General features: G+C 40.2%; 3 protein-coding genes across 11 annotated transcripts; all 3 read right to left on the bottom strand.

Moving 5' to 3' along the window:
• Positions 1 to 82: 82 nt before the first annotated feature.
• On the bottom strand, positions 83 to 7,397 carry upf3a (UPF3A regulator of nonsense mediated mRNA decay). Of its 2 annotated transcripts, XM_017695291.2 has the most exons (11): positions 7,117 to 7,397; positions 5,722 to 5,828; positions 5,525 to 5,631; positions 5,308 to 5,406; positions 4,954 to 5,064; positions 4,735 to 4,790; positions 4,482 to 4,640; positions 4,209 to 4,342; positions 3,209 to 3,497; positions 2,684 to 2,761; positions 83 to 1,397 (listed from the first exon to the last, which is right to left on the bottom strand). In XM_017695291.2, exons 1-11 carry the CDS (start codon positions 7,255 to 7,257, stop codon positions 1,233 to 1,235), a joined length of 1,446 nt encoding a protein of 481 aa, XP_017550780.1. In that variant the 5' UTR covers positions 7,258 to 7,397; the 3' UTR covers positions 83 to 1,232. The 2 variants fall into 2 exon arrangements, with proteins under 2 accessions (XP_017550780.1, XP_017550781.1); XM_017695292.2 differs by lacking the exon at positions 2,684 to 2,761.
• Positions 7,398 to 10,825: 3,428 nt separating this feature from the next.
• On the bottom strand, positions 10,826 to 18,387 carry cdc16 (cell division cycle 16 homolog (S. cerevisiae)). The gene is made up of 18 exons (XM_017695293.2): positions 18,218 to 18,387; positions 17,651 to 17,705; positions 17,424 to 17,521; positions 16,759 to 16,797; positions 16,395 to 16,535; positions 15,024 to 15,183; positions 14,815 to 14,909; positions 14,513 to 14,646; positions 13,944 to 14,023; positions 13,780 to 13,829; positions 13,617 to 13,690; positions 13,351 to 13,476; positions 13,058 to 13,210; positions 12,898 to 12,961; positions 12,668 to 12,729; positions 11,850 to 11,985; positions 11,662 to 11,752; positions 10,826 to 11,298 (listed from the first exon to the last, which is right to left on the bottom strand). The coding sequence occupies exons 1-18, from the start codon at positions 18,263 to 18,265 to the stop codon at positions 11,069 to 11,071; spliced, it is 1,836 nt and encodes a 611-aa protein (XP_017550782.1). The 5' UTR covers positions 18,266 to 18,387; the 3' UTR covers positions 10,826 to 11,068.
• A 3,855-nt stretch (positions 18,388 to 22,242) lies between these two features.
• Positions 22,243 to 26,486, bottom strand: dcun1d2a (DCN1, defective in cullin neddylation 1, domain containing 2a). Of its 8 annotated transcripts, none has more exons than XM_017695304.2 (7): positions 26,404 to 26,486; positions 25,171 to 25,387; positions 24,846 to 25,014; positions 23,992 to 24,122; positions 23,813 to 23,895; positions 23,374 to 23,470; positions 22,243 to 23,196 (listed from the first exon to the last, which is right to left on the bottom strand). In XM_017695304.2, the coding sequence occupies exons 1-7, from the start codon at positions 26,404 to 26,406 to the stop codon at positions 23,117 to 23,119; spliced, it is 780 nt and encodes a 259-aa protein (XP_017550793.1). In that variant the 5' UTR covers positions 26,407 to 26,486; the 3' UTR covers positions 22,243 to 23,116. The 8 variants fall into 8 exon arrangements, with proteins under 8 accessions (XP_017550793.1, XP_037395237.1, XP_017550796.1 ...); XM_037539340.1 differs by having other exon boundaries at positions 25,171 to 25,484; positions 26,404 to 26,475; XM_017695307.2 differs by lacking the exon at positions 26,404 to 26,486 and adding an exon at positions 26,235 to 26,353.
• Positions 26,487 to 27,916: the final 1,430 nt, after the last annotated feature.

Raw genomic sequence — 27,916 nt, 5'->3', positions numbered from 1 at the left:
ATGTCTTCAAAATTTTAGAAATCACCTAAACTTAAACTTTGCATATCTGAAATTAGTGATCAAGCCAAAAGACTGACAGAAATCCATTTCTTATGGGATAACATCTTTATTGTAGACAAACAGTATAGGGAAACCCATCAAAAATGTAATTTTATATCTTTGAAGTACCTTATGTGAACAGATTCAGTTTTCTTGGTCTTCTAAGTGAGAGCAAAACAACCCTGTATTTCAAACACCCTTATAATGGTGGATGAAACTGTCAAGTGCAAATCATCTCTAAGGCATGTGACACGTGACACTGTCGTTTATCTGAATCTTCCACATGAAAAACCGTTGAACACCGTTTAGAAATATAATGTCATTCAAAAGATCTTACATGACCTATGTAAAATACAAGTTTATTGTGTTTTCAGTAGCTTTTCACTCAGAATTTGTTCTTCTTGGCTCGCAGGTGAAACACTGATCTGAAATTAGCTAAAGGCTCACATCAACCTAGAAGTACTGTAATCGCATGAAAAGCCACAATGTCAGTCTAACACAGAGGATACTGATCACTTAAAGGCATTGTTTAGCATTATTATTTGAAATAAAGAGGTACATGCTGAAGCAAAGGGCATGCGCATACATATGCTCACGCTGCACACACAAAGAAAAATCGTAAATGTGTCTCTTACAGAGCCATACTGCATTAGCAAAACTGATTTGACATAAGCATACATTTAACATTTTAAAAATACAGATTTCACAACATGTATTTATGGTCTTGACAGCAAAATCTATATACTGCCCATAAAACTTTCTAGTCTGTCAGAATCCATTTGATTCACTACAAAAGGCATATAAATCTGTCCTCTGTAAATGATGAGGTATTTGATCTCAGACAAGTGGTCAACAGATAAAGTGTGCCGAGTTCCTGTGGCGTGGTGTAGAAAACGTGTATCCTAACAGGCAGTGATCTTATACATACATACATATATATATATACATACATATATATATAGACACACACACACACACATATCAAGCATACAGTAGCCTTCATGAACATTGACTGACCTAACAATTCATGAATCTGTACATACTGGTGATGTAGTGCATGAGAATGAGGGAGGAGCCTGGCTCCATTCACAACACTCACTGACAGCATAAAGGAAACAGAACATGATTAAACAAGCCGATTCTTCAGCTGCATTATTGCCCTTCTCCCTGCCTTGCCTGAAGATGCTTTTCTGTCACTCATCTCCACTTTTCTCAGAGCTCGTTCCTATAGCAAGCTCATAGCAGTGTTCAGCGCCGGACTCTGGAGAGATGGGGCTGAAGTCAAAGGCTTTGTTCCCGGAGCCCATGCGCTTGCGGTTGCGGGCGCCTGGCTGGTACAGCTGCATGGCAGGCCGGTCCTGTCCCAAGATAAGAGTGAGACACAAGAGACAAAAGCGAGACACTCATATTTTATTTCAAAGCGATAACACTGAACCCCCCCTAAAAGGCCTGTTTAAGCAGAGCAAAAGTGAACCACTGTCTGGCTCTGATTAGTGTTCTTCCCCCATATTTAACAGTTTAGAACAGCACGCAACACGTTTTTGACAGCAAAAGCATTGAAAAGCAGCAGAAATTTGCTTTAAACTTTTAAATGAAAATCTTTTCCATTGTAGTCACTTTTGGTCTTGATGTTTGTTGAACATCAGCTGAATTGCGCTGAAGTTTCAGTGGATTTTATTTTAACCTGAATGTGCTAATGTGGGTTAAGTTAGGAGTGTAACATTTGATATTGAACGTGCTGGTGTGGGTTAAGCCAAACATGCTGCTGCGAATTACGCTGTATGTGCTGTTGTGGGTTATGCTGAACGTGCTGGTGCGGGTTAAGGTAATTGTGTTGTTGCTGGTTAAGCAGAACATGCCGGTGTGGGTTAAGGCAAAAGCTGTGATGCAGGTTCAGCCGAAAGCTCTGGTGCAGCTTAAGCCGAATGTGCTGGAGAAAGTTAAGCACAATTTGCTGGTGTGAGTTACGCTGTACATGCTGATGCGTGTTAAGCCAGAAACTCTGGTGCAGTTTAAGATGAACATGCTGGAAAAAGTTAAGCTGAACGAGCTGTTGCGGGTTAAGTCAACAGCACAGGTGCAGGTTAAGCAGAACGTGCTAGCGTGGGTTAATGTGTACGTGCTGATAAGGGTTAAGGTGAATGTCTTAGTAGTGCTGAACGTGCTAGCTTGGGCTAATTTATATGGGCTGATGGCATTAAGCCAAGCGTGCTGGTAGAGGTTTAGTGGAACATGCTGATGTGTGTTATGCAGAATGGGCTTGTTTGTTAAGCTACACACAATGATTCGGGCTAGGCTGTACGCGCTTGTGTGGGTTAAGCTGAATGTGCTAGTGCCGGTCGAGGTGTGAGTGTGCTGGTGTGAAGTCGGTTGAAATGAACGTGCTTGTGTAGGTTAAATGTCATTTTAAACAAAAAGCAGTTTATATTGCCCATCTGCACATTGCTATTTCCACTGTATATTGTTTCACAATGTATTGTTACACCCCTACTAATGTGACATTATGAAAAGTGTCACACCAACATGCCGTGCCTCTTTTTGCTGTCAATAACGAAATCTAGAGTTGTAAAGTGTGGGGTCTCCCAGCGTACAGCAATGTGGTATCCCCTCCCCTTGGGTAGAAAGGCTCAAAATCTAGCTGTACCTTGGCTGGCAGAGCCCCTCCTATCTGGTCTGGCCCCTCAGACTGGGAGGTCCTTTTCTCCTGATGCACTAACACAGACTGAGAGACACGTTGTCTTCCGTCAATGATCAACCCAAGATTTCCAACTCACAGCCAAATTCAACAGCTAACTGCCTCAACAACACATTCAGCACTCTACGGCTCACAACACAAGCATGGGCTGCAATACAAGCCCCAGGAGGGAGGAGGATTTGTATTGCACACCCACAGCTATAATGACATGTGAATAACAGTGACCACAGGAGAATAGTCTAAATGGAAACAGTACCACATAGCTGAGTGCTGAACTAATAGACTGATGAATGTTATTACTAAATGCCATGACATGTGCTTGTGTTGTCCTTAAGCAGTGACTGAACTTTCACATTAAAGTGCATGTTTCTTATCACTGAGTGGCTCTGGTACACACTGATGCTTATGAGAAGCTAGAGTCTGCGGTAAAAGAACTGTGTTTGAGACTCTGTTGGTCTATCAGCTCTTGCTTACCTTATTGCGAATACGCTCTTTCCTGTTCCCCATGTCATCCCTTTCGTCCTTGCCCAGCTTGTCCCCTGTCTCTGGGCAGTATGAATAACTGTGATTATGACCATCTTTTTTGGCCCTGTCTTGACAGTAGCCTTTGCCCCATTTGGTCTCCTCCTTGCGCCGCATGAACTTATCGAACTCATAGTGGTGCCGCTGCCGCTTGCGCTCCTCTTCTCGACCCCTGTGCTCTTTGTCCCTCTGCCGGCGGCCATGACCTTCACGCTGCTCCTTGTCACTCTCCAGCTGAACTCTACCAAAGAGCAGAAACCCACCATACAGAAGCATCTCTATTTACGCAGCAGAACATGAGGAAAGGGGTCATCACAACTAGCACCACGGCTGTAGATCATCTCAAAGGTTCCTTTGCTTTTCCAACAGAGAAAACCATGCAACACATGAATGCCCTGAATGTTGTCTCAAAGATTTTTTTATATTGGGTATTTTGTCTGTCAAAAAAGTAGTGCCGGTGGTTTAAAGTGAGCACTGTTATTACACAGCAACCAGCAGAATAAAACCAGTATGGTGAAAAAAAATTCTATAGGTCCAAATGTTTGTAGACACCTGCTTTTCTTCATAGTGTTAATATAATGTTAAAAGGTTTTAATTGGGGTTTTTTTCCTCTTTTGCTGCAGTAACAGCCTCTACTCTTCTGTCAAGGCTTTACACTTGTGAAAAAAGTATTTGATTTCATTCAGCCTCAAGAACATTAGTGAGCTGAGTGCTGAGTGACTAGTCTGTATACTTTTGGACATATAGTGTACATGCTGAACAAAACTAATAGAATACTTCTCAACCAATCAGCGTTTGAAACTAACTTGTAGAATTTTCAGTTATCAATGGAATATTATATTGATTTTGTAGGTTTTTTTTTTTTTAACCAACATGATGGTTTTTATTACTTTGAGGCAGATCACTTCTACACTGCAGGAATAACTAAGAATATCATTATAAGAGCCCTTACTTGTCCTTTGGTTCCTTTGACTTAGTGTGTCCTGCAGGTTTCTCCCACTTGTTCCTCTCTGTCTCGCCACTGTCTCCTTTATCTTTCAGTCTGTCTGAGTCCACTTCATCATCCCTGTCACATTTCTTCAAGAGCTAGAGAAACATCAGGATTATATATAAGTTCTTATGACACAAACCTGATGAAGCTTAATTTGTGACAATAATATTTTAATGAGGACTAAAATCCTTGACTCTTTTAAAAAGGATGATTTGAAAAAGGAAGTGGCCGTACTTTGATTTTGATCTCCTTTTCAGAGAGTTTCTTCTGTTTCTCTGCTTCCTTACGCTTTCGCCTCTCCTCCTCCCTGCGTTTCCTCTTCTCCTCTTCCCTTTGCCGTTTCTTCTCCAGCTCTCTCCGGCGCCTCTCTTCTCTTTTTTCCTCTCGAATTCTCTGTGGTTTGAAAAATAATTTGGTGTAATAAAGAGTAGCAATGGAGTTTTTATGTTTACCAAGATAAAGATCTGATGAGTTTCTGTGTCCCAACCTGTTTTTCCAACTTCTTGTTCTTTATGTATTCCAGAAGTGGGGTTGTCCTTTTAGCTGAAATGAAGTAAAATACATAAAAATGTGACAAAGCTAGCAACCACAAAACTTTGATTGTGAAATATATTTCAGCATGTCCTGTGCTAAACATGAGAAGCAATAGGAAAAGTGATGTTATCAGTTTCACTGCCATAGTGCCAAAGCGTAAGTACATGCATACCTATAAGCTCTCTTGTTTTAGCCTCAATCTCCCCCAGCAGTGTTTCTGGATTGGCCATTGACTTTTCCTCATCACAGGAGTAGTTCTCCAGAAATCGTTTGTATTCTGGGTCTAATAAGACAAAACATTGGAAGTAGTAAAAATGTGTTACTTTGTAGACCAGAATGGGAGTTTTTTTTAAGCTAAGAATGAGGTGTGATTACAAATCAACCACCTAGTTGTGTAAGCTGCTTGATTAACTACCAGTCATTAAAAAAACCAGGCTGATTTGGATTTGAGGTCCAAACTTGAAGAGCTCAGCTGTAGGGGAAACACAATAGACTTTTTCAAAAATCGCCAGTGTTTCACAAATACCTTCCTCAATGCTTCCTGCCTTGGCATCTTTCTTCTTGAGTTTCTTCTTGGAAACTTTCTGAAAAGGTGCAAATTCTACAATAGCCGGATACTCTTGGCCTAAATGAAGGACAGATGTGAAATGTTATTTTTCAGTAATCAGAGTGGGGAAAAAAAACAAGTTAAAACATGAGGCTGTCAAAAATGGTAAAATACTGAGAAATAATGACAGCATCACCTTTATTGTCGATGAAAACGTAACCATCGAAGCGATCTCTGAAGAGAACAATATCATCAGGGTTTTTAAAGTTGATATAGGCTCTGGAGAAAAGATGTGGATACAGACTGTGGGAGGAATCATGAACAGGCTTATTATAGGTTGTATTCTCATACCAGTCGGAAAAATGACGTTTAAATAGGTCTGATAAACAGCACCTTTGATCAGCTGGAAAGAATTCAAAATAGTCAAATGAAGGCAGTGGACTGAGATGCTCCGCAAGTTGGTCTTTTGATAGACTGGGTGGCAGCCGGCGAATAACAACCTGGAATGAGAAATGAGCTGTTGGTCATTTGTCTTTGGCACTGAAAAAATCCCCCAGTGTCACAGGGAGTTTAGTGTTACAAGACTACTATTCAGAATTAGATTCCGCCCCTTCATATCAGCTTCAAACTCAACTTTAAGCCTGCAGCTGCATGACCCCAAGGTCGCCATGCCAATTGCCAAACATTGGCCGCAGTGTAAGAAATGGTTTGTCAGTTCAACCTAAAAAACTTAGCTCATGTGGTAACAAACAACTGGTTTTATTCAACTCGCATAAAAATGTGGAATAAATGAATGTTAAGCAAAATAAATAAATGATCAAAAGCAATAATTTACATTTTAATATAAACCTCAAAAACATTTAAAATCAACATCTGCCCTGGTATACTTTTTACAACAGAAAGGGGTATCAAGCTCCAAAAAACAGGCTGTGGAGCAGTGGAACTGCATTTCCTGCAAGGTGGAGATCCATCCAATACATTTGTGATCCAGAACTAACCATCCAACATGATTAGCTGATCTCACTAACGCTCCTGGTGCTGAATGCAATCAAATCCTCACAGCAATGTTCTAGTGTAAATCCTTCCCAGTTCCTAGAACAGTACAGACTCTTAGCAGCAAAGGGTTAAATACTCCCTATTAATACTCACCTTAATTAATACTTAATTTTCGAGAGGAACCATGGATGAGCATAAATCTAGAATATTTTGAACACAGAGTGAATTTTAAGTGTATCTAATCTTTTTGCAGAGCACTTTGAACGACGTCTGTTGATTTTAAACGTATAAAACCTGTCAACACCTTTCTCAGCTGCGCTAAATGGTGCTTGGGAGGCTCATGAACACATTTACAGCACAGACTAGAACATGTTTCACGACTGGATTGCGCAGCGTCTCAGCAAAGGGTCAAACTAACATTTTCTCCAAAAACGAGGCTGAAGCTTCTGGCTCGAATTGTACCGTCCCCTCTTAAGTAGTGCAGCAGTTTCGTTCTCGTGCCTCAGGCGTTATTGTAATAACTGCTGCACCATTTAAGGTGGAACAGGGAAATTCGAAGAAGCTGACTTCAGCCTCGTTGATAAAGATTCCTCACAAAACAAGCAAGACCGGCCTATTAATGAGAAGGAGGTTTAACCCACTGAACAGCTCGGTGTCTCTTCGTGTTCACGGGTGTTAGTTTGACGCGGTGGTCGCTGTCCGGGGTGCTGAATCTCCTCCACCTCCCTCGACAACCCCCCCTTCCCCCGTCTCTCTCCACAGGACGGCAGGCCCTCCCCTCGTCTAACGTACCTTAGTGAAGATTTCCTTTTTCTCCTCTTTCTGTTTTTGGTTGGCCGAAGCGCTCTCCTGCTCCCTCTGGGCGTCCCTGAACTGGATCTCGACGATGCCTCTCTCCCTGCTTCCTGTCGTCTGCTCCCTTTCAGCCCTCATATCTCCATTTCTCTTCTCCGCCCGCGCTCGCGAGAACTCGGCGCCAAATCCCGCGAGAGTTGAAGTGAAAACAAAACCAGTGGCGATATCATCGCGCTTCGTGTTTCCCTAATGTCACCGTCGCGGTTTTTACTTGTGTGTTGAGCTGCTCTGAACTGTATCACAGATGAGAATTAAACTTGTCCACGTGTAACAGTTAATTTAATTAAAAAGGGTGAGTTGTCGTGAGAATTCTACTTTAAGGCCTTTCAGGCGCTCTCACTGCTGACACACGTGTTCAGCTGCACACACAGCTTATATAATCTCCCTAGAAAAAGCACTGCCAGTAGAATAGGATGCTCTGGAGCAGCCAAACATGAGCCTAAGGTCACCATGCCCACTGCCAAGTGTCAGAGGCCTAAATAGCCCCCAAGCGCTGGTCTGAGGAGCAGTGGAACTGTTGGAGCTCCATCCCAATACCTTTGAACAAGTTGGAGTGCCAGAACTGATCATACAGCATTAGCACCTAACCTCACTCTTATAGATACCAAGCAGATTGTGTGCCACTGCTGAACCACCCTGATTATCATCCTGCATACAAGGTCTAGCCATGATTTAATCTCCGCAAGCAGATTTTAAATGCACACTTTTATTTTACAAAATACAAGACAACTATTACAAACAACTGAGGAAAAAAAAGACAATGTCTAGGCCTAATATAAAATGATTGTCAAAAATGTTGTTGCTGCACTTTGCTAATTTGGAATGCAAGCAAAAATGAGCAATGAAAAGTGGCATTTGTTTAACACTCTGCTTAACCACCTACAGGCCACAGAGAAAATACTGAGCGAAAAGCTAGTGTGCCGCCAGCTTTGCCATCAGTAGCCCGCTAGCTTCTTTCTATCTGGATCTTGCGGCCAAATGCAATCAAATCCTCACAGCAATGTTCCATCATATAGTGTAAAGCTTTCCCAGAAAAGCAGAGGCTGTACTTGCAGAAAATGGGAACAAACTCCCAAATAATCCTCCTGTTTTTAGGGGAAACGGATGAGCAGCTGTCTGCACTGGGGTGACGTGATGGGAAGGGTCACTTTATTTTGTTGTGTTTAGTGTTTCCCTGATGGACTCTCGCTTTCCTCAGAGTCACTGCTGCTGCTGCTGCTGGTGTCAGTGCTGCCACTGGCTGGTGGGGGCCTGTGGGGGCTGCAGGGTGGCTGGAGCCCAGGACGACCACTGCACTCCCGACCAGGCACTGAAAAACAGCATGAAAGCAGAGATGCTGAAAAACACAGAATCCACTGTTGTAGTGGATTATGTGACGTAAACACAAAGACAAACTCATATGTAATTCTTTATTGACTGACCAGCTGGAAATTCCGGCCAATATCTGGGGCCTGTGTGACCAAGCAGGATTTCTCAGCCAACTAACTTTTGTTTGAGATATATATAGTGTGTGTGTGTGTGTGTGTGTATATATATATATATATATATATATATATATATATATATATATATATATATATATATATATATATATATATATATATATACACATACATACATACATACATACATAGATGCATGCCCTCCTAAAAAGGGACTTTAATGTTGTTTAAAAGTCATTGTTAAAGTAAAGATGTATGTAACTGTGGTTTATTGTGTCTGCGGGTGAGGGCGTTTTGTGTTGGGGGTTGGTCTCTAAGGTTGAAGCATGCTGCTAGTGATGTCCTCTCTCACAGGTTCTATGCTTTCTATGTGCCTTTCTGGCCTTGTTTAATAAAGAGCACTCCCCTTTGTCTTTCTATAAACTGAAGCTACAACATGAACACTATAACTACAATACCTGTGCCTCTACATGTCACGGTTGCAATAAAGATGTGCACACGCTCATAATGGTGTTGTTGGACGGATGCATTTTCCATCCAGACTGTATTAGACCATGACAGAATATTGGGCACGGGGAAACTTTAACCACACTGTATGAGGTCAAGTCCAGAGGTCTTGATTACTGTGTGCCTGGAATCCGGGAATCGATTCTACTGGGGACCGACTCCCAGCCCTATTTGTTAGTTTTTTGAAACTGAACAAGTCAGAAATCCTGCCTTAGTCAAACAATCGGTTTTTGCTTCTCAAAACAGATCTTTTTAGATGACCGTCCGCACGGTCATTTGTAAGTGATCAGAGCATCCGGACAGAGACGCAAATGTAAAAATCTGATTAGAAGAACCACCTTAAAATGTTGTTTGAATCTGATTAGCCAAAATCAGATTTCATGTGGTTTTTGTGCTGAGCAGACCATCAAAAATCAATCTGGCTACATTCTGGATGTACAAAAATCAGATGTGGGCTGGCAGCATGAACAAGGCCTAAGATCTCTTTAAATAATCTTAAACCGTGTTCACATTACAAGCCTCACTGCTCAGACCGCTCAGACGTTTCTGCTCACATTGCTGTATGGGATGCAAATCTGTCATTAACGTGAAAGACTGGGTCCTGAAACGACTCGCATGCGCACGTCAGTGACGTAGCGTGTACGAATCACGTGCGTCATCAACGGCAAACAACGTAGCTGTGTTGCTTTTTCCCGTTTACTGGCTCTGCTGCCTCGTTGAACGCTATGCAAAAACTCGCATACCCATGAACCGGACGCGTATGTAATCTAGGACCACACACTAAAGTGGCTCAGATTCGAAAAGACCATATCTGTGTGTTCACACAGCTCACATATCTATGTGTTCACACACCAGATCCGTCTCACATAAGGGCACAGCATCGGATTCGTGCCTCTTCACCCTGCTAATGTGAACGTATGGAAGCTCATTACCGGTTTAAGGTGCTCAAAGTGGCTGACAAAATAGACTAGACTGATAGACTGGGGGACAACCTGGCCCACCAACTTAACAAGCTTGAGCTGACTAAGCTGATCTTTTTTCAGCAACGAAGGGAACAAATACAAAGTCTATCTTACCACTGAGAAAAGTTTGTTTTCCACTGCTGGTCTCCACACACAGTCTGGGGGAGGGTCCCTCTGGAGTGGACACGGAGCTCTTCAGACTCGGTACGAAAGTGGAGCACGTGTCCAGATCTCCACACACGCGCTCATGAGTGTAGGTCAGATTTGATTTAGTAGGTGCGCAGCCCATCTCTCTCACTGCCGCTTCTCCTAGCTCCCTAACCTTGCTCTGTCACACTGAGATCACATCTTTGCCCCTCTCACTGACTGCTCTGTGAAGAGCCATGACGTTGAGTTTAATGAAGAGGGGGCGTCACTGGATGAGTACTGGGAGACTCGACCACCAGCTGTGGTAGAGGGAGAGTAAAGGGAATGAATCTTAGAACTGCTTTCTAAAGGAAACAGAGACCAGCCAAGTAAGGGCATGTCTCGTGTTACTGATTTACAAGTTGTTGCAAGAGATTAGAAAAACTGATGAAAGCATATGCTTCTCTTTAGCAATAACTACATTTTTTGTTGTCAATAATGTCAATACCAGCAGAGACTTCATCCGTCTGACTAAACCCAGTTTTTCCATTATTTTCTTTACTGCAGGACAGTATTTTTCAAGCATGAACAAGATCACTAAAGACAGTGTGCAAAAATACTGATACAGGATTTATTACCTGGATTCCTTTTTTCATCTTTAAAATGCTTTTGCATTTATCTCAATACATTTATTCATAATAAAACTTCACCACAGCTGCAAGACGAACGTCACTGTAGATTTTGAGGGTGGAGTGCAGCATGTGAAGTCTTCCTAGGAGCACTCGCATTTCTTTACTCAGTCTTTTATAAATGTCAGTATCCATTTCTCTCTAGCACACACAGTTGCCACCATCACGTGCTGGTGTCCGACATGGAGGTCTCTAGCATCATGTCATTCTCGTGCATGTCACATTCTAAGAGGAAGCGCTGGAAGGCATCGGCAGGCGGCGTCTCCAGGGCCATAACGCTGCTCTCCTCCAGAGGCTGGGTCTGGCTGTCGCTGGCGTCAGCTGATGTGCCGAGTATCTTCTTTAGAGCTGTCGTGCTGGGGATCATCTTCACTTTATCCTTGATGTCAGTCCCTGTGACAGAAAGACAATGTCTGAGCACACTGATTTTTTTACATTTCTTAATCTATCATTAAATCAAGAAACAATTTACTTGGACACTGCTACATAACATTGACATAACTATAGCATAGACATGACATTGCAGAGGCCATATGCTGTCATGAGTGGTTGTGACAAATTTTGTTCATTAACTGGTTACTGGTAATGGTATATATTACTGGGCATACTCTGTCAAGACCATTCATGACAGCATATGACATCTGTCATAATATGCTCATGGCATGCTTATGTCAATGTTAAATAGCAGGGCTTAGGTAAAAGTGTTACCACAAATCTTTCACTGGCTTCTTCACAGAGAGAGCAAGTTTAACTCACCTATATAAGCATCAGAGTCACCGATATACATCTCAATGCAGTTGCCGAGCATAGTAACAGAAAAAGTGTCATCCCTTTTTAGACCAAGTGCCTGCAACAAATTTTTTTTTTAGCACCTCTGCTCACTGAGAAAGTCTGCATTCTGTAATAAGAAATTGAGCATGCATTGAGGCAATCATATTGCTTACAGTGTGAAAGTAGTCAATGGCACTTTCAAAGTCTCCCATGAGGCTGTGTACATAGCCAATAGCCGAGTAGGTGGAGGCATGCTGAGGAACGAGGACCAGGGCCTGCCGATGGTACTCCAGTGCCTGCTCATACTTTCTGCAAAATAAATAAATAAATAAATAAATAAATAAATAACAGCACTAACATTTACGTATGTTTTACAGGGTAACACTCTTCTGCATAATCCTCATGTTATGATCCAAGTGCACCAAGGTAGTATTGTTCAAACTAAATGCAATTTCTCAGCTGCTCAGTAACACAGCTAAAGAAAGCAAGAGAATACCTCATTCCCAAACAAACATGTAAAGAAAGAAGCATGGTCTTGAAGTTTTAATTTCCATGATGTTCAGTGAGTGGGCATGCATAATTCATTAAGAACCGGAATGACAATACTGAACAAGTACTCTGTTTATACAGAGAGACAAGAGAAAATGATTCAATGTGTTCAGGGCTCTCTGAAAGCTCTTCATTAAAAACACCACTTTGAGTAATTTTAGAAGCCTGTGCTTTTCAGCTTATTTCGTAGTTAGATCATCACATGCCCTGCCTGGAAATAATGTGGCCTATTGACAAGATATTGTGCAAAATAAGAGGACCACCTCTCAGAGGGCTCATTAAAACACAAGAATTAGCACTAATGAAGTACTTAGGCATTATAGTGAACAGCAGTCTGAATAGTAAATGTTCTCATAGATATTCAAACTCTGCTCACAAAAAAAAGCTTAGTAAAAAAAAAACAAAAAAAACTTGGAAACCATAATGCTCACTTTTAACTTACTTCAGTTTTCGACACACATGACCCAGATTGTTTAAGAGTGGCTCCCATTTGTCCACTGTCACCTGAAGAAAATAAATAAACGACAATATTTCACTTCACCACAAGGTCCAATGTATACAAGCCCCATGTTATTTCTTTTTAAACACAAGAACAGAAAGTGTCAAATGAAAGTGTGAAATGTTTTTCCTTTGGTCTGTAACAAATTTCTCTCAGACTGACTGTACAATTACCTCATTGCCAATAGCTTTGATCTTCTCCATTGCATCTAGAAACAACTTTTCTGCCGTCTTCCAGCTAGAATGATATAACCGGTTAATTATCTCAGTAAAAGTAAAAAAATTGGCTAACTTTACAAAAGTGTTAATATGAGGACCTGCAAGGCCTACTCACTCGCCATTCTGGAAGGCCACCACAGCTACTTCATGGATGACAAAGGGGTCTTCTGGAGCAATACTCAGAGCTTGACTGAAAAAACGCTCTGCCAGCTTTGGGTTGTTGGTGAGTCCATACTCCAAACCAATATACAGCATGGGTAAATGACACCTTTTCAAAAGAAAAGTCAATGCTTTTATACTACTTTTTCTTTTTTTTTTAAAGAGAACAGCAATTCCCAAGCTTGTACATCACCTACAGTAAACAAACGTTAACATTTATTTTTTTAAAAATTAAAAATCCTTGCATACCCTTTCATTAGCTGGGCAGCAGTGAAGTAGGCTGCCATGGCTTGATCATGCTCGCTCTCCACAGCAAACGAATGGCCGTACGCAATCCATGCTGGCCCATATGTACGCTCCAATGTGGTGGCTTTACTACAACCCAAACAAAACATTACAATGACTGATCAATAGCAGCTTAGAATTACAAAGTCTAATGTGCTGCCTTGCTAGCCATATATTTGAGTATTCATGTCAATTTGTGAGTCACTGATGGGCAAACTCATTGGTCTTACCTAAGATACCGTCGTGCATGTTCATTTTTATGCCCTACCATTAGGTAGTAACACCCAACAGCAAACCATGACACCTAGGCAATTATTAAAAAGACATTTATAAACAAGCAGGTACAAAACACATTGGTACATACAGGAAACTTCATTTAAAGGCTGTACTCACTGGGTTATTTGGGTATAGATCCACCAGTTTATGAGATAGGTAGAACAATTCTGTCAGGACACGAGTACAGGACAGTTACAAAAAATTAAACTAAATTAAATTTAAATTTAAATTTAAATTAAATTAAAAAGTGGAAAAATAAAACAAAGTAATAGATTTCCTACCATTTGCTTTGCTCAGCTCCACCAGGGTTCCTATGTGCACTGGTAAACAATTAGCATGGAATGGGTCTTTCACCATTACCCTGAACAGAAAACATGTGAGAAGCACTCAGTATAAACCCACTGAGACTAACAAGACATTCACAACAAACAGTATGGTGAAACACAAAGTCAACACGGGCACAGAGGAATGGGATTCATTTTATGCCACGTTACCTCACCCAAGATGAGGTTTTTAACATGAGTTCAATGAGCTTTAAAAAGTAAAAATGTGATTCTGAGATAGTACTCGAGCAACTGTACTTTGTTACTACACTTACACATTATTCTACTTTACTCAACCATTACTGAAATAGGATAGTTATACTCTTAATATTACATTTCCAGGAGACAAAAGAATTTTGTATTTCTTTTCATTTAGACCTCATTCCAAATCTCAAAACCAAGTTATTCTTAATTACTATATAAATCTCTCTCTCTCTCTCTCTTATATATAATCTTAATCTTATAAAATCTTAATTTTATCATTTTGATCATGAATTTGTGTACAACTCTATGAAAAACATACTTACATAGATGTGAGAGCATAGCACATCTTAAAGTCACAGTTGTAATAATGTCGTTCTGCAAGAGAGACGACTACATCCAAATTGTCCTGAAGACCATTGACCATATCAGGTATGACCATCTCACTCGGTTTGTTATACTGTCAATGAAGAGATCAGCAATTTAGTGAACATTCAATTCTAATTTTGGCACTATTCAATAATTGATGATTATTTTGAATTGAAGGGCATAATTTTAAAATGTGATTTCTGCATCTACATATCACATTATATGCAAATATCTAAAGGAGAATGAGATGCTTTCTCACCTTCTTTAACTTGTTTTCATAAAGAAAGTGTAGCAATTCCTCTTCCTCTTCAGTGCATTGCTGGCCTAAGGGAAGGGAATCTAAGAAATCTCTTTCTGGAACGACAGAAAAGGCCAAGATGAAGCTCCAGTGGAAAGTCTTAATAGCTTAATGGTAAACACCAAACAGTAGAAAATGCAGTGAGCTTGAATATAAATCATTTCTCTTACCCTCTTGTGCAGTCAGCATGTGATGGGATGTTAAAAGGTCAAATGCTTCAAAGCAGTAGACATCCAATTTCAAGGCCTCTTTGTAGCTGGACGTGGCTAGAGGTCTGTTGTCCATGGCATCATAGATTTTTCCCCGCAGGAGGCAGATGGAACTGCTGATCTGAGGGGCATGACCACAGGGAGTCAGAAACACTTAACCTGCTGTGGCCTTCAAACATCAACCATATTTCTGTGTGCTGCCATGAAGGCAGGTAACTTTCAGCCATGAAATAAGGCGTACAAGAGTCTGAAGTTATATTAGTCATAGAAATGTGCAGCTAGGGCACTATCGAATTATCATCAGCAAGGCATGTATTTTCGCAATAAATACACGACTACATGACACAGCTCAATGAAAAGATGTAGACATATTACCCTTAGTCTTATTATAGATTTACAGATTACAGAAATTTCAGAATTAAATTTCACCTGAGATGAATCTGATATAAAAAGCTATTTTTCTGGACAGTAAGCATTTATTTGCTTAGAAAAACTAATATTCAAAATAATATAAATAACAATAATTCAATAAATAGATAAAAAAATAAATGAGTATAAATGTGTTGGATTAACCAATTAACTGCTTAGTCAATATTTCATTAAATTAAGTAAACTGGTGATAGAAATTCACACATCATCCACACATCATCATATATATATTATATATATATATATATATATATATATATATATATATATATATATATATATATATATATATATATATACACACAGTTATTACTTTTTACTGTAATTGTGTTTTTTATAATGATGTATTGTCTACGTTAAAGCAAAAACATACTTACTGCTGAGAGAAATGTTTTTAAGTAATATGTTTAGGTGCCCAAGACTTTTGCGCAGTACTGCATAACATGTAATTGTGATTTAAGTGTTTATTAGCATTTCTTTTGTTTGCATACAGCAAGATTTGATCATTTACAATTAAAGTAGTCTCTACAATTTTAATGTTTAGGAGATTTCACTGACTTTGTCTCTCTTTGTTTTCATGCTGTCTACTTACATGAAATAGTTATTATTAAGATGAGTATTATTTACTGATTTTTTTAGTTTGTATGACCTGAAGTCACCTCTGAGAACAGCGGAAGTCTGACCAAGTATAATCTAATATTCTTCCCTCTTTACGGCTATGAATCTCTGTCAGTCTGTTATTCTTTTCGATGCAGTTATCACAGGTAGCACAGCAATAATGAGAAAGTATTGAAGTGAAGGAAATGTGGTGTAGTTTGTTAAACAAAACAAGAGAAGCAAGCAGATAATATAAATTATTGTTTTTTTTCTGAGTCAATATCATAAGAAGAAAAAACTGCTCACTGAGGCTGGGGACATTTCCCATTCTTTGGTTGTTTCTCTTGTGCCACTGTCCTCCTTTGAACCTTTGTCCAATAACTTTTTACTTGCTGGCTCTTCCATGTCCAAAATATCAAGTGCCTGTTGGTACTCTTTGGCAGCATACTGAAAGAAAAAAGAAAAAAGAAATAAATAAAAAAATAAAAGGAAGCACTTGCTGGTGAGAAATTGAGCAGTAAAATAAAAACGTCAAAGAGAAAAACATGGAAATGCATTGTAAAAATAAGAACTACACCTATTGTGGTGTAAATAGTTCCACGACCAAGTATGCAAATAAACAAATGCATGTCAACATGCTTTGAAATGTCATATGCTTGGAAATACTCACATGGCACCTTGCAGCAAGATACTGACAGGCTCCATACAGCTTTAAAACAAAAACAAAGCACACATCCCAGAAAGATGGTGTTATTTGCCAATGTCTTGCCTACAAAAAGTGGATTTCTACATACTATCCAGAACACACTGCTCCATTAGTTAACTAATTCCTGAACTGCATAACGTTTGTCTCTCTTACTGTTAACCTGAATAGAAAATTCAGACACAAGGCGTTTCCCTTCTGTATCTGTATTCATTCTGATGTACTTACAAGTAAACATAGAGGGTCTTTTAACTAGCTGGCTGTTTTTTCTTTAAGATAGGAAGGGTTTGCTGGGAGGTGGAGGTGAAACATGATATTAGTGGTTATTATTTTTTTCCTCTACCCACTAGTGCACAGCGCACTAAACAAAACTCAGAAGATGATCTTAAACTCATTACATTTCAATCAACAATTATGAGTAAACAATAAGCTAGTCTTTTAAATCATATGGTATGATTATTTGTGCTTAAGATCAAGGACATCACACTAACAAGTTTAAAAGGGCAAATTCTGATTGCATGTTGACTATTAAGTAAGCTAGTGGTCAGTAAGAAGCAGAACTGGCTTAGAAGACCCATGTCCCACGTTCCAGAATGAATTGACAAATTTGACCTTATTGTAACAGCCCTTACCTTGTCAAGTTTGCGAGACCGTAGAGCATGAGAGGCTCTGTGGTACTGCGAAGTAAGATAAAGGCACTGTGCTAACCAGTAAATGTCTTGAGGATCCTCTGATGAAAATAAACACAAGTGTCAATCATAACTGTATTAGTCAGCCTAGAAACCTAGAAGAAGTGTTTAAAAGTTTATTTAACACATTAACGTTAGTCAAATGCAGCACCTGAAGCTATGATACTCACCATGAGATAGAGATGCTACTTTATCAGCCCAGAACAGAGCACTCTGATACTGTTGCTGCAAAATAATGAAAACAGTGAAGACTGAGAAGAAGCGAAAAAACTTGGCCAACTTCCCATCACATTTGGACAAAGTTTCCAGCTAACCTAGCTTGCAATACTAATAGTTAGTGACTGAATTCATCACTGCTCAAAACCAAAATAACACATCACTGCCAATGTCAGTACTTCTGATAAAAGATGCAAGTTACTGTTAAGCTGTTAAATGTGAAATAGCGGTAGGTTTGTAGTCCAGTAAAAGGGTTAGCAATCTAGCTAGCTGCCTGTAGCAGGACTCAGAGAGCGCTCTTCCCTTCAGTGAAATCAGAACAGACACAGGGTCACATGTGTTTCTGGCTGCAGGGCCTCGCAGTACTCTAATAACACCAGATAGGAGTGAATCTGTTATATCCGTTAAGTAACTACACAGCTCAGACACTGCTGAGCTAAGCTAACGGCTAGTCTCTGTAATACTGGCTATGTAACACCAGTCCGGCCGCGCTAGCTTTAAGCTCTCAAGACTCTTTTCACCTGATCTATGTAATGTCGCACACGCTTCCGAAGTCTGTCGAGGTTCATGGCGATTATCTGGGTTCCTCAAACCCAAACCCGAGTCATGCTAGTGAAGCCTGTGGGTGGAAACGCGCCGGAGTTTCTCTCAAACCAACACTCAAACCCGCCGTTAGCATCAACTCTGTGTAACGCTACAAGGTCCCCAGAAACACCCGCTCTACAGCCAAGTTCCTATCTGACTGTTTGGTGCTCTGCTGTCCTAACATTACTCCTGACATTTTCCTCGATTATACATTCGATTTACAGGAAATATATTGTACTGTTTTTATTGTTTATTTAACATCTAACAGTTTTTTTTGTGAAGAACACGTCGTTTTCAGGGTGTTGATTTTGTGTGCTAAGGAATACTGAGTAGGTTAGAGGTGTGGTGACCTCGTCGGAGCGCAGTGTGAGTTCAGCTGGCTGTCCTAATGGGAGTATAATAATGTGTTAGCGTACATGTATTTTCAGCTTTTATATCAGCTCTCTAGCTTAAACACAGACGTTTGAAGCTCATAACAGGCACCTAAGTAACATATTCTTTACTTTGGATGTTACAGTTTGGACATGGACTCCTTCAGTAGAGCTGTAATGCCCATCTCTGAGTGTTACTAGAGCCTGTTAGTCAAACTATCTGCCTATTGATCTTATTTTAGTGAGAGGCCAGAATATAGAATACAGAAAATTGTAAGCAGATTGTTAAAATATTGTTATAGTGAATTATTGTATCTATAATTTGGCAAGGAAAATGCCAAAAAATGATGTTTTTGTTTGCTATGTCTCCTTTAATATTAACACCATGGAGAGCCATTAATCGCCAGCTTTTTATGTCAGAAATTCAGTTTGAACAGGTTTGAACAGTAAGTAGTACTAATAAAATTGCCTGATATCAAAAACTGTCAAAAATATTTGTGTATTTGTATTTTATAAGTTAATTTTTTTTAAAAAAGGGCAGTCATGGGCTGGAGGTCAGGGACCTGGCCCTGTGACCAGAAGGTTGCCGCTTTGATCCCCAGTGCCGACAGTCCATGACTGAGATGTCCTTGAGCAAGACACCTAACCTCCAACTGCTGACTGGGTGCCGTGGATAAGGCTGCCCACTACTCCAGGCAAGTGTGCTCACTGCCCCCTAGTGTGTGTGTATTCACTAGTGTGTTTGTGGTGTTTTACTTCACGGATGGGTTAAATGTGGAGGTGGAATTTCCCATTTGTGGGATTAAAAAAGTATCACTTAAACATTTCAAGAACAGAGTAGTACTTGCACTTATTCAAGGAAACAAAGGAAAGTCTAGATGTAAAGCAACACTCTAAACCGGGAAGGTTAGACTCCAGTCTTGGAGGGGCTCAGCACTGTGAAATCTGGTGTGTTAGAAATGTAAAACAATTATTTTTGCAGCAGTATGGCAACCACAAGGACCAGAGTGTGTCACATTTGCTCTAGTCAGACTTTTTGTCCTTTCAGTAAAGATTACAGTCATAACTCTGAATTACCACATGATGGGGCTCCTGAGCAGAAGAACCTCACGTGGTGCTCTCTGTGAAATTGGAGTAGAATAAATGTGCACAAACATGCAGCTGTATTAGTATTTATTAGTAGTACTGTTGCAAACTGTAGTTTTTTTGGATGTTGTGGTGTATTTCGCCTGTTGTCACTGTCCAAAGAAAAAACATTGCAGTGAAGGAGAAAGCAAAAACACTCTTAACTTATGATGTAAGGTAACGTAAAGAGTTTTATCCATCCATCCATCCATCCATCCATCCATTTTCTAAGCTGCTTCTCCGTCAGATGAAATGTAAATGTAAAGGATAGCCACCATGCTGTAGAAAAATAAAAATGGAAATACATGTTTGTTTTATAGTGGACAGCAACTTCTGACCTGTGATCATGGCAGTTCAATAAGCATCTCTACTTTACTATGCAGAGTTTGCTCAGAGATCACCCAACATAACCAGGACAGCATGTGATTGTCCAGTTTGCTAATTTATACTTTGAACGCAAGATGTAAATTTTTAAAAAATGTATGCGTGTGTGTACGAGTCAGTGATGGTAGGAGTGCGTGTTTTATTTTTTTTTATTTTATATTATTCAATACATGTTTGTCTGCTACTGTGCAGTGTGAGCTCCTGTAACCAAACCTAATTCCTTGCCTGTGTAAATATACCTGGCCAATAAAGCTTGATTCTGATTCTGATTCTGAAATACAATCATGTGCAAATCATTAAAACCATATATTTAATTGAAAACAATACAAAGACAAATTTCAAATGTGTTTTTTTTTTTTAATATAATTTGCTGTGTTCTCAGCACACTGTAAGCATTTTGGAACTGAAGAGACTGAGTGCTGTAATTTTGAAAATGAAATGTTTTTCCATTCTTGCGTGATATATGATTTCAGCTGCTCAACAGTTTGGGGTCTCCTTTGTCATATTTTTCATTTCAGAATGCACCAAATGTTTTCAATGGATGACAGGTCTGGACTGTAGGCTGTAGTTGTCTGGGTGGCAGCATATGTTGCTCCAAAACCTGTAAATATCACTCAGCAGTAATGCTGCCTTCACAGTTGTGCAAGTCACCCATGCCATGTGCAGCAAAACTCCCCCAAACCATCACATGCTGACTTTTGAACTGGGCGCTGCTAATAAGCTGGTTGGTCTTTAGTTCAGAGGATGCAGCATCACTAATTTCCAAAAAGAATATGAAACTTTAATTCGTCTGACCACAGGACAATTTTCCACTTCACCTTAGTCCGTCTTAAATAAACTCGGGCCCAGAGAAGGTGGCATGGTAGAGTTTTACCTTGCATTTGTGGATGCAGCGATGAACTGTTCATAGCATTATTAGCATTATTCTTGAATTGTTGCACTATTTGCCTGCACACTGTTGAGTAGTGAACCCTTCATCATCTTTACTTCTGAAAGACTCAGCCTCTCTGGTTGCTTTTTTTATACCCAGTCAGTTATTAACCTGTTGTCAATTGACTTTATTAGTTGTTAGATGCTGAACCAGGTATTTTTTTTAGCATTACACAAACTTTCCCAGTCTTTTGTTGCCCTGTCTCAGCTTTTTTGAAATGTGTTGCTGGCATCAAAATGCAAATGGGCATATATTTTTCAAAACATAGTAAAATTTCAGTTTCAACATTTGATATATTGTCTTTGTGCTATTTCCAATTAAATATAACGTTTAAATTATTTGCATATCATTGCATATTGGTTTTAATTACCTTTTGCACAGCATCACAACGTTTTTGGAAATGATGTGGTACCTGTTCTCATATGAAAGAATCTGGCTGCACATTCAGGATGTCATCAGTATAATACTTATGTGGTAGGAGTAAAGGCCATGGTTAACTAGCCGGCTCATATTGAAGTCTGATCATCCAGGTAATAACCATTAATTGTTGCTGTGATGTAATAAATGTTAGAGTAAAGTTAAAAGTAGAAAACACTGTTGAGAATGCTGTAATCACACTATAATAACGCAATAGTAATATGAATTACATTTACTCCTGAGTAATACAGCGCTCCCTGCTGGCCAATTTAGAATTACCTACAAAAGTATTTCATCCAGATTCTACAGAAGTCCAGAGACCATGAGGTAGTTATAATTTATATATATAATTTATAATTACCAGTGAGGTCAGCTAATGATGTTGGATAATTAGCCCCGGATCACAAAGCTCTTGGTTGGAGCTCCACCACTCAGTCCCACTGTTCCACAGCTCAGTGCTGGGGAGCTTTATACCCCTCTAGGAAACACTTGGCATTTGGCATGGGGACTTCATGAGTGGCTTCTCCAGAGAAGCTGAACTGCTTAGAAGGGGTGTCTGGATACTTTTGAATACATAGTGTATATCTGAAAATGATACTTGCATCTATATAGTGGCCTAGTTAGAACCATTCATGATCTCCTGTATGCAACAGATTATTTTGTCCCACATACATTACAAAGTCATGTGAAATGTGCGGCTGTGAAAAGAATGAAAAGGAAGGACATTCAGACGTACTTGGGCAATAATTTATTTTTACATAATTCTGCGACTGATAAACAAAAAAATGAGAAACACTGAATGGCATTGCTCTTAAACCAGATTCTGCAAGAGCGCAATGTTAGTGGAATACATGACCTAAAATGAAACCATATGTGATACTGAGGCATTAAAGAAGAGTTATTCATTTTTCCTTTACACAAATCACCTTTCCACACATTTATAAATGACTTTTTCATATTTTATAAAATATTGTTTTATTTATAATAGTCATCTCTGTACATACTGCTACAGTAGATACAGTATTTTACAACGGCAACAAGTTTTGTGCTGGTGGTGTGAGCTGCATGCTGCTCTGTCCAGGGGTCTCTGGTTTTGAAAGTGCATTTGATCTATACATCATGTTAAGTCTTAAAGGAGGTACGTATCCAGGCAACAAACAAAAAAATTCTGTTGTGAAACACGTTACTTCATGTCCTAGTGTTCTGTGATGCAGAGTGTGAATGGGATAGGTGTGCAAGTGGGACACTGTCTGCCATTCTGCCATGAGGATGAGGTACTGGATTTGTGGAGATCCCCCAGAATCCCTCAGGGTCTCAAGACAAGATTAGTTCACCAGCAGCAGCAGCTGACATCGTGCACGTGACAGCTCTAAAACAAAGCTTGAGTCTCCCACTTTCATCTGGACCTTTTCTCCTTTGTACTGCATTGAGGCCTGAGTCTTTTCTATCCCCTTCTTCTGTCATCAAGCTTGGAGTTTTCAAGCGTTTCTTCTTTTTTTCCCTTTTTGTTTGTTTGTTTGTGTGTGTGTAATTTTATACAAGTCTTTAAAAAAAGCTGAATTCAGTGAGGTGACAAAGACCCAAGCTGTCAAACAGCGGAGCCAGTCCTATACAGTTTTGCGCTTTGATCCAGTCACAATTGGCCGGGCATATTCCACAAAGTCATCTATGAGTACTGGCCACGCTCCTAAAATAAAACATTGGTCACATGATTACAATTCCCCATTTTAAAGATTATTCGCAGCTTTCTTGAAATTAATTCCAGCAAGTACACCACTGTAATTATCTCAATGTAGGCAATGTAAGCATCAGGCCATAAGCATGGTTTTTATTAAGGAGATACATATTAAACAATCACTCTCACCTTCCTCATCATAGTTTGACATATCATCTGCAATCATGTTGCCAAAATCCAGAAGCAAGTTCCACGTATCTCTTGGAATTGATCGCTTATGGTGCTCCTGTTAACAGTACAGGAAAAAGAAAAGAAAGTTTTTGGTAGTAAATGAAGTTGAAATAAGCATCCCACCCAGCTGGAAATTTCAGACTCAAACAGACTCATTCCTGAAGATGCTTACTCTGCAGTCACCATAACAGGGGTTCCTTGAAATAACACAAACATGCTGTCAAAAAGAGACTCATTCATTTCTAGCAGCATCAACTGTTTCATCTTTTTTTTCTTTTTATGACAGCAGAAATAAACTTTGATCCATGTTTCAATGTAATGCAACACATCACTGTGCAAAATATTCTTATTTACTTTCTCTGAGCATTTAACATTTTCCAAAACTCTGTATACTTACCAATAAAAATCTATTCCAGAGGTCAAGAAACTTGAAACGACCGGTCAGAACTAGGTTCCAGTAAGCTACCGCCATCTCTAAATCTAAAATGCGAAACAACAAGGAAAATAAATTTACACATTGTGGTCAAATTTGGATAATGCTGGTGTGTTTGCTGAATATCTCATCTCCACCATTACCTAAACCCTTCTGTCCAGGATTCTTTGCAAAGTTGAATGTAAACTGGTAAAAGTCCTTAAACTTTCCACTGTCTTTCAGTTCCTGTTCCAATCGAGGCAGCAGAGCCCGGAGTTTCTCTGGACTATCACACCTGCAGGCCAAAGAGAGAGAGAGAGAAGTCACAAATCCAATCACAGGAATCTTCCACAGAGATAAGCCTAAAGCAGAATTCCACCTATTTACTAAACATTTCTGCATAACTCAATCATTTACATAAGTTCAATGTGAAATATTGTGTTCTAGAGAAACTTACTGAGACAGAATTTATCACAGTGGTGGTGATAGGAACTGGACGTCCAAAGTGCTACTTCACATAACGTTACTACATGAAATAGTTATAAATATGCTGTCTGATGTCTGAGACACTGCTTTACAATAGTTTCGAAATAAGGTTTTCACCTGATGTTTATTTCTTTAATACAATTCAAGGCCAAGAGATACATGCAGGGTGGAATAGTACTTTTTTCCCCCAGATTTAGCATTATTTTATTATGAGTAATATTACACATAAAAGGTGAGAAGATGTGTAGGTTCACTGGCCTAATGGAAAGTAAACAGATGGCTACATTTGCACTGTAGACATCACAGACCCTGTTTCCTATATCGCCTCCATTGTAAAGAAGAGCTGATAAGTTTCTTTACACAAGTTTCCGCAGTTTCCCGTCAGTTCCCATACTTTTCTTATTACATTTTGATGACTTCATTGTGCAGAAGCTTTGAAAAAGTGCTTTTTAAGACTCAAAGATACAAAACAACAACTGTGCAGTCTATGATCACCATGGCGTCAGAGTCATGTGATGATGTTCAAGCGCACCCCAAGTCCGTCATGCCATCGAGGAACTCCTTCCTGCTGAACTCGCACTGCGTCGCTGCTCGGAATTTCCATGCCACTACCAGAACACTTATGCTGGCCGGGTCCAGATTGAGATCATCACAAAACTGTTGTATTCCATCAATCCCAATCTTATTCTCATCCTGAGGATCTGAGAGAGACAGAACTTTCCATTTATGCTCATATAAACACGGGTAATTCCCTCTTATTGTGCAAGATCATGCGCATACCAGTCATGTTAGGGAGTAACGTTCAACAAGTGGTAAACACACAAGCACCCACTGAAGCAGCGCACAGGAAAACTTGCCTTTGTATCTGTTGTAGAGCTGCTCCAGCTTCTTTCTGTCGACTGAGGTTTTCATGGATTCCTTGAAGTAGAGGTCTGGGTTCTGGAAGTAGTTGTCGGTGGCCACCTCTAGTTTCCAGTCATTCTGAGTGAGGCAGTACACAGCTGTCTTCTCCCCCGCTTGCGTGAAGGACATGAACTGTCGTACCTTGTCCTTCTGTGAAGATTTCAGCTTATGCTGCACGAACACAGGGGACAAGAGGCCTTCAGTCACACAATGTGACAATCGGAGAAAGACACAAAGCAGGGTGTACAAACAGAAACACACAAATACACTGAGGGGCAAAAGTACACACATTCAGAGACGCAGGACAGTAGTGGACAGTCAGAAGACACAGAGGGGGTAAATGGGTGTTAATCAGTTAATCAGACACTAGGCAAAATCAAACACCTGGCTAACACACACAGATATTAAGTCTCTGAAGCAGGCGGTTGAGATTTGTTAAGCTTCCAGCAGAAGACACACACCCTGAACTGCGACGGGTCACTTGCAAAACTAGCACTTGACTTGTAATATGAGATGACAGACCCTCTCTCTGACGAGCTCAGGGCGTCCAGTGCACGAAAACAAACCATGTTGTGAAACGGTTATTTTCATCATGCAGAACGAGCTTTATGTTACAACTATTTTTACAGTCGTGGCCGGAGGAAAAGAAATGGACAACAACCATCCTGCCCATTCTGCTCCGAGGCGGGCGTAAAAGTTGCACTGTATGCAGGAACAGTTATAACGGCGTGTTGCTCGGTGTCTGACAGAGCTGCGGGAAATCCCGGTCTGTTGGAAACTCATCGACTGCGCAAGTATCCAATTACGCACGACTAATATCCCACGTTTATAAAAGTCATCAACAGCGAAAAGTACAGGCTGGTCGTGTGGTTAGGGTCTAGTCTGTCGACCCCTGCAGACTATGCGCTGCGGCGGGCGAGCCTCTACGCCGGGGTCAGTCCGCTGCTCTGCCCTGCACACCAAAAAGGGAAAGGTACGTGCGGGGCCACCGCGGCGGACTCTAATATCAACAACTGACCTTCCTGCTCTCGCAGCCTACATTTCTGCACTCCGACACTTGGAGGTGCGACCGAGGCTGACGAAAAGCCCGTTTTGAGTGGCGCTACCGCGGCACGACTCACACACCCTCGCTTCCGCCTCATGGCAACGGTAAATATGACCGTTTGATAATTTCCCAGATCACCTACCATTTTATCACCCGCTGTCTGACCAAATTGATACCCAGTAGTCCCATATACGGCTGCGCGTGAGCGTCGAGGGAATGCGCTAGAGGAGCACGGAGCATGCGCACTGGCGCTCCCTTATGACGGGAAATGTAGTTTACAAGCGAAAGCCGCCGGCTCTGCAGCTGATCTGTGGAGCTAGTAACTCTTAGCGCGCACTGTCACGCCAGCAGTACTGTGTTAGTACCTCTGCAATTATGCCATTGCCTTCTGAAGAAAAGAACAACTAATTCATCAGAAAAAATTAATCATAACAATAATCATTTAGGCACAGGGATGTATCTGTGAAATCCCACTAATGTCACATTATGGCAATAACACACATACACACAAAACAAAGACCTGAAAATAGCTTTAATAAACAGATTTTGTTTGTTCATATGCACTTTTAACAGCACTGGAAACCAAAACAAGCAAAAATTATCGCACAACAGCTAACTCTTTCTGCGCAGTCATATTTCCGCACTTTTGTGTCTGAGGGAACTTTTGATTATTTTACATATAGTGGCAAGGCTAAGGGGCCTTTATTTCATGTATTGTTGTTATGTATTTAAGGGCTGTTCAGTCATTTGCACCTGCAGTGGACTATCCTCAGGACTATCCTACTCGAATAGTCAATAATCCATCCCTGTTGGCAGATGAAGAAAACCTGCAGCCTACAGCATTGCACAAATATTACACAGGAAATGTTTATAAAGACAACGGACAACTAACTGTATGTGGTGACTGTGGGTACTTATAATTTTTTTATCAGTAGGCAGATTTTGTTTTAGAATAGGGAAAATTGCTGAATGAGCTCTTTTCTGGCCACTGTCTTACAACTATCCTGACTTGCATTTAACCCTCAAGGAGAGGCTCTGGCTCAACTCTGCAGTACTACAGTATTACAGTAGTGAAGGGTGGTGCATGGTTTTCGACACTTTTTTATTTCTAGGTGCTCTTACTGATAAGGTCTTGTCTGCAACCATCACAAGTTGCACAGTCAGTGCTCCATGCCCCACCCAGAAATGTACATTATATGTTTTTACCACATACTGTAAGAGAAAACTGGGTCTTGGGTTGTCCAGGTTTTCATAACAGTGTACCTTGTCTCTCTGAGTGCATATGTATCTTGAATAGTGAACTTTATCATTCTTGTCTTGTAGTCAATGCTCATTTGGCAGTTTTATTTATTTAATTTATGATAGCCTTCTGTAAGGTCTATGAATAAGATGAATTAGTCAATAAATTAAATTGAATGGAGTGGCATTAAAATAGTCATCATTCACCCAAAAAAAACCAAAAAAAAACAAGATGGCCCAAGTAGAATTTAAGCCACACTGTGGCAATTTGATGAGGCTCAGTCATGACCCAGCTCTTTGAGGTGTGATTAGCTCAGAATGTTTTATCTTTATTTGACAGCCAGTATGTAGCATATTACAGTGTACTAGATAAAAAACCAAATAAACAAACAAATATACCTGATCTTTATTTAAAG

The sequence above is a fragment of the Pygocentrus nattereri genome, chromosome 6 (genome assembly GCF_015220715.1).
Source record: "Pygocentrus nattereri isolate fPygNat1 chromosome 6, fPygNat1.pri, whole genome shotgun sequence".
Taxonomy (NCBI): Eukaryota; Metazoa; Chordata; class Actinopteri; order Characiformes; family Serrasalmidae; genus Pygocentrus; species Pygocentrus nattereri.
This window is presented reverse-complemented; position numbering and strand designations above follow the sequence as displayed.